The following is an 11,269-nucleotide window of genomic DNA, read 5'->3' as shown; positions in this document are numbered from 1 at the left end:
AAACCACATTTGGGTTGACATGGCAAGAACAGGAGGAGGGGGATAAAGAGGAGGGAGAAGTGACAAGGGGAAGGAGTGAGCTTGCACAAGCATTTTAAAGAAGCAAAATTAAGCACTGCTACTTGGGGGCAGCTTTAGGGTTGAGGACTTTCTAGTCCTTACACAAACATAATGGAATCTTAAAGGTCTTCATGGCCCAGGGCAAGGGGTCTGGTGACTGCTGATTACACATCACTAAGGAACATCTTAGATGGAGAGTTTCAGGTTATTTAGCACAGATAGTAGGAGCGTTAGTCACCGTTTACTCTAGGTAAAAGGAGAAAGCAAGCTTCCAAAATAGAGAGGAGTTCAAAATGGGGGTCTGCTTCAGAGCAAGTCTCTTAACCTCTCTGTACCCCTGTTGTCTCAATGGTTAGAATTGCTGTAATAATCCATTCTCCCTAAGAATGTTGTAGTTGAAGAGACTGAACATGTGGATTGTTGAGTCGCAGGGCCTAGAATGGAGCCTGGCTCAGAGTGGACTTGCAGTAACACAGGCCGTGTTACAAACACCCACCCATGCTGGCCATGGTTAGTTAGCGGGATCACTCTGCGATCGCATGGTGTATCTCTCCTTGGGAAAGACCGGAGCATTTGTCTGCCGAGAAGTCGCTTCCGTAGTTCTAAGGTACTCCCCATCTACGCCTTTCACCTGCTTCAGGAGTGCTGTGGACGTGGGTCACAGCCGTGACGCCTTCCTTTCCAGAATCTAGCTACCTTCCAACCCTGGTTTACACACGTGCACACACAATCAATTCTGAGTCAGAAAATACATTCGACAGACAGGCAACTGCAGGGTTCTGAAAGAGAAGCGGGTATTTTCCTGGGAGCCAGAGGTTTTGTTATTCTCTGAATTCTGTCAATTATTATCCAATTAGTCATCTCTCCAGAGGTGGAACTGCCATTTAAAAACAAGGACAACAAAAAAGAGGCACACATTTGCTTGTGGTGTGTGTAGGTGTTGTGTGTGCAGGGGGCAGGGTGGGGAGCGATGAGATAGGAAGTGTCCTGATCTTCGTACTTAGTGCACAGGGGATTAAATTACCCACTGGAGTATATGCCTGCACGGTTATGCTTACTCCGTGCTCATTCAAAGGGTTCCGGGGCTGTCTTCTCCCCTCCCTTCTTTCCTCTCCATTCATATAACCCAGGCTGCCTGCAGCCAGCCTTTGACCACTGGACTTGCTGGCCTTGAGCACACTCAGTGCAGTAAGTCGCTGAGAATGAGCATTTTCTCCTCTGAGACCGGGTGGCTCTGCCTGGCTGTCACCGCAGTGCTAGGAGGGACGGTTCTTTGCAAATGCAAAAGCTCAGGATGGTTGGGGAGCTGCATCTGCCTCGCTGGCCTCTGGGGAGGGGCTTGCCTGCTGAGCCTGTCTCTCTTCTGGGGCTTTATCCTCTTCTCCGCGTTGTGTTTCCTCATATACACTCGCTTATCTGGCCAAGAGTTGTTACCTGTGGATCAAAAGGCAGTCCTGGTGACAGGTAAGCTGGCGGCACCGCTGTTGCCACGGAGGGCAGGATTGGAGACTTCTTTGCTTTCGTGGGACTGTCAAATTGGGCTTAAAATAAAATCCTTGGCATGGAGTATGGAAACCCATGTCCCAGTGTTTCCACCGCCTTGCTGGGGTTCACCGTTGCAGGAGGTGTGCTCGACAGGGCAGGCACCGGGGGAAGAGGAGGATGAGGCGCACCAGGCAGTGCCGCTCCGATTTCCCAGCAGCGGAGAGCGACGTGCAAAACTGCTATTTCATGTTTTGCTGTACCCGAGGGTGCCTCATAGATGTTTTTAGGCTTCCATGAGACTTTGCTCTGGGATGAATGTTTGGCCAGTTTCTAGACCTGGGCTCGTTTTCACTAGGTGTGCAGGGGAGTGTACAGAGCTGGGTTCTCCTTACACCTTGCTTTTTCGAAGGGGTCACCTGGAGACTTTCCCATTTGCGGGCTGTGGCAGAACCTTGTGATCTCGCTGCACCTTCCTCTCCAAGCCTGTCATTAGAGCTCTAATGCTTCTTAATTGGACCCGGCTGGCTAGGTGCCTCAATGCCAGTTGCCAACTTTTCACTTCTTTGGTCTCCCCCACCCCCAAAACTGAGGCCAAATTAAATTCCTGTGAGTTGTAAAACTGGTTTGTTCAGTTGTGAAGTTCGAACTGGGATAGGACTTTCATCAGGATTGCTCAGGAGTTTTCCGAACTCAGAAAGGCCTGCCAAGATAGGGGAGCTGCTGCAGGACCTTTTCTGGGCAGGCAGTTGTGTCCCCCCCACCCCTACCCGCAACTCTCACTGACTTACTGGGGTTAAGGCTGGGGTGTGACTGGAAGAAAATCGAGGTGCTGAGATTTATGAGAAATGGACTTGAGAGTGACTTTTCTATTTTGTCGTTTACTTTAACCTCATAACAAAATTCTTTCTTGGAACAAAATGCAAGTTGGCTCCTTTTGAAATGTTGAAGTGTTGAGGAAAACATGACTCTTTAGATTTGGGGGGGGGGAAAAAAAAGCAAAAGTATAAAAATTGGCCAATCAATGGAATAGCTATCCACATGAATATCTGCTATTATCTGGAATCAAGCTTCTAGGAAACTGGCTGAGTTCTCCATTATTTCACTAGAATTCTCAGATGGTCTATGGTCTCATCCAAGATCTAGACCTCAAATTCAGGGAGCAGCCCTGAGAAGGCTGTTCTAATCCATTCTTACTTATTAGAAATGAGAAGACTAAACCTCAGGGCAGACTTGGGTAAACCTCAGGGTAGTTGAGAAAATGGGAATCCATTCTTTTATTTTTAGTCTTATTTTATTTATTATTATTATTATTATTTTGGAGAGGTTTTTGCTATAGGACTCGTGCACTCGCCAGAAAGACAGAGAGAGACAGACAGAAAGCGAGATATCACCTCCCAGGGGGATGGCTATGCTGCAATCCCTTCTCCTCCATTCTCCTCTCGGGATCTTGGGCATACACGCACACGTGCCTGGCATGAGTTTAAGCCACCAAGTCCAGGACTCGAACCGCAGCGGCTGTAAGAGAGTTCAGCGACATAGCCATTATGCTAACCGCTGGTCCCAGTTTTATTTGATTTTTTATTGACACAGAATTGCACATATTTATGGGTAGTAAGTGGTATTTTGATACATGCTAATATCATAGAATGGTCAGATTAGAGTACGCAGCATATCCATCACATCAAATATTTCTCATTCTTCCTGTGGTGAGAACATTTAATCCTCTCTTTGAGCTATTGGTTATTTTGTCTATGTTCCTTATCCTGTTTTTAACGCTGTAAGCATGTGCTAATGCCCACAAAATACACACCCTACTCACTCAGCTTACATCAGCCAGGACACGTCCTGTGTTGAGTGTCCAGGAAGGTGACTGGATCAGTTAGGCAACTTGAGTCCCAAGACTAAAGCCTAACTGAAATGCTTCTCAGTTAGCAAGCTTGGAAGCTGTACAAGAAATACATATATTAAGGAGGGTGACTGAAATGTCACTTTCCAGTTTGACATTTTCAGGCTCTTTGCCATTTTCACAAGCAGTGTCTGAGGTCAGTATCCACTCTAGAGAATGTCTCAAGACCTTTACACTAAATGGAGACATTTAAAACAAATTTGTTTAGTTAGAACTCATTAAAAACTGAAAAGCCACCATGACTTTGGAATAACCTTTGTTTCAAGTTGGCTTATGTTATAAGTTGGTATGCATTTTGGTAGAGGTGGGACTGGGGGGGGGGAATATGGTGTACATTGAAAGTCATAAATATGATTCTTTTATCTGATAATGCAAGTCTTGGGAATTGCTTTTAAAGATATAATCTTAAATATAGAAAAAGAGTAGGTGCAAATCAAAGTGGCATATTCAGCACAATCTTATTTCAAATGGCAAAATTTTAAAAGCAAACAAAACGGTGATAACTTATGGTACATCCAATGTGTCCCACAACAAAGACAGCCACAGGGACTGTGTCACAACATGAAAAACCTCATGGACTAAGGAAAAACACAAAGGAGATCTCGGCATTTAAGCAAGACTGCAACCAAGTGAACTGCAGGGACCTGAGGGTTAGGTGAGCAGCTGTGAGAACAGCTGGAAGGATGGTTTGAAAGTGGCTGGTTAGAGTACTGGGAATGGTTCATAAGTAGAGGGAAGAAAAGAGATAGTTTGTAAATGAAATCATTTGTAAATGGTTAGATGAGTGTACTGGGCTCCCTGTACCATTTCAGATTCTTCTAATGTCATTATATTATTTCTATAATAATGCTTAAAAGAGAGAACATTAAGGACCAGCAGATGGCATAATTGTTATGTTGCTGGACTCCCACATAGTTGACCACAGTTCAAGTCATGGACCCAGTGGCTTAAAACTCATGCCAGGTGCGTGTGTGTGTGTGTGCCCACAACCCAAAGAGGAGAATGGAGGAGAAGGGATTGTGGTGTGGCCATCTCCTCTAGGGGATGATTTCTTCTTTCTGTCTCTCTCTCTCTATCTCTGGTGGTGAGCACACGCACCCTATATCAAAAATCTCTCTAGGAAAAAAAAGAGAGAGAGAGAGAGAACATTAAAAATATACACCATTTTCATTTCTATGTAATTATGGACTCAGGTGAAGGAAAATTACAAAGGCAAGTTGGAAAAAACCCTTTCCCTTTGAGTCCTTTATTTCACTTGCTGAGAAGTCCAAAGGTCTTGGCCTCTAGGACAATATACTTCTAATAGGAAAGGCTGAGCAGAGTGTTTGAATGCAGATGGGTCTGTTGTCTACAGGGTGCCTGGAGCCACCCTGGCCATTCGATCTTCCAAATGACTGAAATGAATGAAGAGCAGACCAGTACGATTGCAATAACACCTCAAGCACAATGTAGTGGAACAAACTTGGAGGTCAGACAGGCTTGGGTTTGATGCTGTTTCACCTTGCCATAGGCTGGGTTTCCCAGAGGCAGGCTTTGAGATGAGGCTTTGTGTGAATGAGCTTTACTGGGGTGGTTTCCAAGTAAGACAGATGGGGCAGAGGAGGGGGAAAACAAAGACGGGGCATCCAGGAAGTCCTCTGAGGGTCACTTTGGCTTAATCACCTGGGCCTTCTGGGGATGGTGGATCACACATCAGAGCCGCCAAGTGGGGGGCCAGGGAGCTGTCATCCTCATGCTATCACACTTATCAATCATAAGTCAACGGACCCACTGCTCCTTGGTGGTGGGAGCAGGGGAGGTCTAAGCAGCAGGCATTTCTAGTTCCCCATGGACACTCACAAAGTGGGCTCTGGCATCCTGGGGTAGCTCTCTGTGGAAGAGTCACAGGTACTAGCTGCAGGGGTTGTTGCTAGTGCATGGATTGATGCACACGAAATAGTCAAGGGATCAAAGGAATTACGGCATTGTCTGCACCATATCTATTATTAGCTGTGTGATCTGTAGTGTTTAGTTTCAGCTTTGGGACTTCTGTTTTCTTCTCCATAATTTGAAAGCAGTTGTACACATTTGCACTCAGTCTTATGGATGGAATTAGTAGATGAGAGAGAATAGAGAGAGAAAAGGAATGAGAGAGAAAAGGATAGAGAGAGAGGAGGGAAGGCAGTAACAGTATTGCAGCATTGAGGAGGAAGGTTGAAGAGTAGTTAAGAAGAATAAAAAATCTGACAAACAGATGGAGAGATGAAACCATCATTGGTTCATTCAATACTTACTGAGGGCCCTGTATGCGCCATGTATTTTCCAGAAGCAACTGGAGGAGATCAATTGGTAAGACAGTGTAATTATTGCCCGGTGATGGGATAAAAATTCCGATTACTTCGACCTTGAACCCGCATTCTCTGGGTTCCTCCCTTCACATCTGAGGCTGAGCATTGTCCTTCTCAGTCTACCCCCTGAGCTTGGTGAATAATGCACAGGGAACTTTGATTTGCTATCTTCAGGCTTTCCACCCTACCCCCTAGGCTTTCTCAACTATCTAAAGTGTTCAGTACTGATTCTCAGCATCTCCTGTGGGCAGGACACACAGCTGGGGGCACCACAGCGCAATGGGGAAGATGTGGCCATACTTGACGAGCTATGTGATAGGGCTCAAGGAAGTCTCCAGGAGAATTCTCAAAGGGCGGTGGAGCTCGGAATAGGTGAGTCTTCTCTAAGGGACTGGAGAAGGCTTGATAAAGGAGGATCCCCATTAAGAATCAAAAGAACCCCTCTAGAGGAAAAATGAGAAAGAATTCCAGACCAGCTGGTTAAGTAGCAATTGCATGTATAGCGAGCACTCAGTAAAGCTTGTTGAATTAGACAATTTTTAATTGAAATCTTCAAAACTGCATATAAACCCTGCCTCTGTAAAACCCAGAGGATGGGCCTGGGAAGGGAAGTGAGAGCTGTGTTAAGTGAAGGCCTTCATTTCATGCTCCAAATAAAGGGTCCAAGATGGATGATGACCCTTCTGGGAGTTACTGCACAGTCTAATGAAGGTTCTAAAGTTGAATACCTCTGTCATTGTCTTGAATTTGTACTCTTTTGGGTTTAATATTAGCTCATTTAAATGAATAAACATTGACAGTAAACTAGAGATGAAGAGAAATAACATCTCTGTGCTCAGAGTTTTATACTAATATTTGGTTCTTCCAACCCTAATCACTTAATTTTGTGAAGGAAAATACAGGGTGCATGTGCATGGGTGTCCTAAATCCCAAAGAAGAGAAATGAAGGAAAAAGGATTGCAGCAGGACCATGCTCCATTGTGGGGTGCTCTCTCTCTCCCTCTCTCTCTCTCTCTCTCACTGTCTCTCTGTGGGAGCACATGTACCTTCTGGCAAATTAAAAAAAAAAGAAGGAAGTTATATGTGCAGTGACTGAGCTACTAAATGGCAGGAGTTGGTCTCAACCCAGATCAGATCCATCTGCCATCACAAACCATCCTCCTAACAGTCATTAGCAGTGGCATAGCCATAGTTTGTATAAGCCACAGATAAAAAATCAGTCCCTTTAATCAGCAAATAAATATTGAACATCTACTATGTGCACACAACTCTGCTGCATCCAGAATTTGGCAACTGACTGGATGCAGGATATACACATGAGGGATGATGAAATAGGAGTACCATGGACAGGGATAGGAATGTTGGCTGGTAAAGATGTGAGATATGCCATATGCTAAGTTTGACTTCAGAACTGAGGGTGAGAGCATGAAGGATGGTTCAAGTGGAATGTCACCGACAGGTGGAAATATTACACTAGTTAGAACTTGGTTCGGGCTGGGGATGAAGAAGCACAAGCAACAACGTGATGGTCAATGCTGCAAGGGAAGCATGACAGAGGCAAATACTTAGGGGTCAGCACAGTCAGTGAACCTACAGTTTGGTCGATTAGACTTTTAAAAAATTTTTCCAAAGGGCACATGCACTCCTCCAGAGAGAGACAGTGAGAGAGAGAGAGAGAGAGAGAGAGAGAGAGAGCGAGCAAGCACCCCACAATGGGGCATGGTCCTGCTGCATGCAATCCTTTCTCCTTCACTTCTCTTCCTTGGGATTTAAGGCACCCAAGCACATTCACCCTGTGTATTTTTCAAGCTGCTGGGCCAGGATTTGAACCATGGTCACTCATGTAAAATCTGGCTCCCTTAATCACCATGGAGCAAACCCAATAAGATTTTTTTTTAAAAATGAGCACATATCCTTTTAAATCATGCAGTTAAGGCTTTGTCTTAACCCTCTGTAGGGAATTATGAAAAGGTATTAATTCAAATAATTTTATAAAAGTTTGAGTGGTGATTCTCTTAGGCATTGTATTGAATAGATGGGGTGTTTGAGTTGGGTGGTTGACTTGTGGAATGACAATCCCCCCAACTGTGTTGTAAGCTGCTTGAAGGCAGGGGCCAGGTCTCTCCTATGACTGTGTCCCCCTTCACAGTCTCTGAGCATATGAGCCCGAACACAATGGTAATGAGTGAATGAGCCATGAGTGAATGAACTACCTGGTGAAATGTCCTCTCCTTCTCATGGTAATTGGTTGGACACAATAGGATTGTCTCAATCTGACCACTCACTTAGGTGGTTATCTCTACTCGTTCTTTTTGCTGGGGACACCTGGTTGGAAAAGGGCAGAGTGACATGGCCAAGCTGTGGGAAGCCCCATTGTTCTGTAGTGACTTCATTGTTGACTTGCTCTGGACAAGACTTTGTATTACTTGATTCTAAGCATGCTCCTTCCTGCTTACCCAGGACAGGTACAAACTGAACATCCTTTGACTCCTACCTGGTTGCTGTAACTGATTTCCAAAGGCCATGGGTGCCATCCTCACCCTAGAACCTGACTTTGGCTCCAGTGAGACTTACCAGATTTTCCCACTCCTGCTGCCACCTGTGTTCTGGTGATGCTCATAGCTCTGATTCTTGCTCAGGCTTGTCTCCTGCCTACTGGGCACATACCCACTGCTTCCCGAGTATCTCCACCTCAATATCCCTGAGTCAACCCATCCCAGCCTGCACTTAAACTTTCCCCTACACCCTGCTGTGGGCCCAGTGTTCTCTACTTGGTGGCATTATCACCATCCACTCATCTGCCCAACAGAAGGTTCACAGTCGTTTCTGGATCCTCCTATCAATCTACCCAAACCAGAAACTCAGTAGTCCACTTTGACTTCCATCATCTTGCCAGCTAATTGTTTATTTATAACTCAATGACCTTTCATTACATCTTGAACCTCTTCTCCTTTTCATTCTTACTCCTACTCTCTATGTTCAAGGCTTTAGATTTTCTCATTTGTACTTTTGCAATGGTGTTTTGGGTATTTTACCTACCTCTTGTTTCTACGAATTCACACTGTAGCAAGAAATATGTACTCATCGATACTTCCCTTTAAAAATTCTCTTATAGCTCCCATCTCCAATAAAGTCCTAACTTCTCATGTGCCAAGACCCTTGACAAAGAGGTCATATCACATACTTCCTTTACACTCTCCAAATTTCCAGTGAAGTTCTAGACACCTATTAGTTATTCAAAAAGTTGTATGCTATCCTGGCACTGTGCTTAAAAATGTTCCTACTTTTAAGACAAGCAAAGAGTTGCCAGAGGTAAAACTTGAACTTTCCAAAAAGTCTTTGGCACAAAGAAGTTTTAATCTCAGGAAATGATCAAAGATTATCCTTGTCTACACCACACAGCTGCCTTGTTCACGTGCTCATGTGAGTGCCTGAACCTTGATTCCTCACAGATTTCTGAATCCCCTATTTATACTCCTAGACCTGAGTCCTTCCCAGGTACTACTCCTTCCCCACCCCACCACCTTCTCTGCTTTGGTGTTCAATGCTGGCCTCAGAGTCAGGAATTAGACTAGATTGTACAGGTAGTATGTATGTGCACAGATATGGCATTAGTGAAGATACTAAGGCAAGGCCAGAGAGATGGAGTTGATGGGTACATGGTTCGGATGGTTCTGCTGTATGGGACCAATAGGGAATGAGAGAAATCAGTAAAACCAGGTGCCAAAGGGAATGAGATGGGGCAAAGATAAGTATGAAGCTGAGGGGAGTCTAAGTCAGAGATAAGGGGAAGAGAGGCTGTGCCTGGCTTGAATTTTCTGGGGACCCCTGGGCTTTCCATCTGCTCACTTTGATCACAAAGTAGCATCTCCTCTTTGAGGTAAGACTTACTGCCCACAATGTCTTGATGGTCCCTGACTCACCTCAACCCACTGGGTTGGGGGATCTCATATCATGAGATCCTTCCTTTGTGCTCAGAATTGCCAGTTCCCGTGGACTTCATGTCAGACACATAGAAAATAAATGTATCCACTTAAAATCAATTCTAGAACCCAAGACAGGAGTCATTAGGAATCTTTGGTTGAGTACTTTTGTGTCAGAGGACTTAAGATCCAGGAAGTAGACCAGATAAATTTCAATAAGAGCCCGTGCCTGACATGTCCTTAGAGGAAATAGAACTCAAATTCTATTTTCATGAGACAAAGACCCTGGTAGTTCAATCAAAGCCCCAGAAGGGGATCTGGGATTTGTCAAAATCTTTTAGAATTATGCCTACTGGTCTCCTGTGGCCTATAGAGATGAACCAAATCTGGGCATCATTAAGAAGACTGGGGGACCAGCAGGTGGCATAGTGGTTAAGTTGCTGAATTCACTCACAGTTGACCACAGTTTGAGTCTTGGACCCAGTGACTTGAAACTCATGACTTGAAACTTGGGATCTCGGGCATGTGTGTGTGTGCATGCCCGAGATCCCAAGAAGAGAATGGAGGAGAAGGGATTGTGGCATGGCCATCTACCCTGGGGATGATTTCTGACTTTTTGTTTCTGTCTCTCCAGCAAGTGCACATGGTTTATAGCAAAAATCTCTCTCTTTCAAATAAATAACTAAATAGAGATTGGAAATAAAACCCAAACTGTGCTCCTCTCTTGGAATAAAGTCGTAACGTATGTGCACCTATGATCCTAAGTGTAGGTCTGCTCACTCACTCAGGCGGGCACTCGGGCTAAGAGTATATGCTTAGGACAGTGACTGACCTGGTGACCAGCTCCTGCCTTGTCACTTAGTAGCTTTCTGATCTATAGCAAGTTGAGCATTGTTTCTGAACCTCAGTTTTATTATCTGTAAAATGGAGATAAGCATCACACTGCTCTCACGAGGATCGTTTGGTTTCCAGGATGGAACGAGGTAAAACACGTGAAGGTCCATTTGTAGCTGGCAATTCTGTTCTTAACCAAAGAGGAGCAGCGTGAGGATGGCGATTAGGATGCAGAGAGCCTCCCAGCTAGGGCGAGAGAAGAATGAGAGTGAGCATGACTGCAAAGGCCCTGGAATATGAGATGGAGGGAGTCTCTCCCTGGGGATCCTCCCACCCGACACTCACACCTTCTTCCTCTTAAAATTTGAGAGAAGTTTCGATGAGCCACTCACTGAAAACTCAGTGTTCCGGCAACAGATAGTAATAACTCACCTGAGGGGAAGCTAGTCCTCCCCTGTGTATGACTGGGTCCGGGGAATTCTGTAAGGTTGATCTTCAGAAGGAAAAATCACTATTAGCCTCCAGGATGCACATGGAATTCCCCTTGGAATTCCCACTGAACATACCTCGACTTCCTTGCTGGGACACAGGCTGATCTCAGATGGCACTTGGCATCTCCTTTCTGCCTCTGGCCTCTCTCCTCTTCCCTGTTCCCGTGAGTCCCCTGTAGTCTCACCTGCTGTCTGACTTGGCTCCATTCTGGAAGGACATACCAATGCCTGAAGCTGCAGGAA

The 11,269-nt window shown here is 45.1% G+C and overlaps 1 protein-coding gene across 1 annotated transcript in view; it reads left to right on the top strand.

The window, feature by feature from the left end:
• The first annotated feature begins 958 nt into the window (after positions 1 to 958).
• Positions 959 to 11,269, top strand: part of HSD17B2 (hydroxysteroid 17-beta dehydrogenase 2) — a 60,284-nt gene continuing 49,973 nt past the window's right edge. Inside the window, exon 1 of the mRNA XM_006152578.3 lies at positions 959 to 1,524. Coding sequence (XP_006152640.1) covers positions 1,263 to 1,524 — 262 coding nt within the window. The 5' untranslated portion in view covers positions 959 to 1,262. The remainder of the gene's footprint in view (positions 1,525 to 11,269) is intronic.

This window comes from Tupaia chinensis, unplaced genomic scaffold (genome assembly GCF_000334495.1).
Source record: "Tupaia chinensis unplaced genomic scaffold, TupChi_1.0 Scaffold000355_1, whole genome shotgun sequence".
NCBI lineage: Eukaryota > Metazoa > Chordata > Mammalia > Scandentia > Tupaiidae > Tupaia > Tupaia belangeri.
This window is presented reverse-complemented; position numbering and strand designations above follow the sequence as displayed.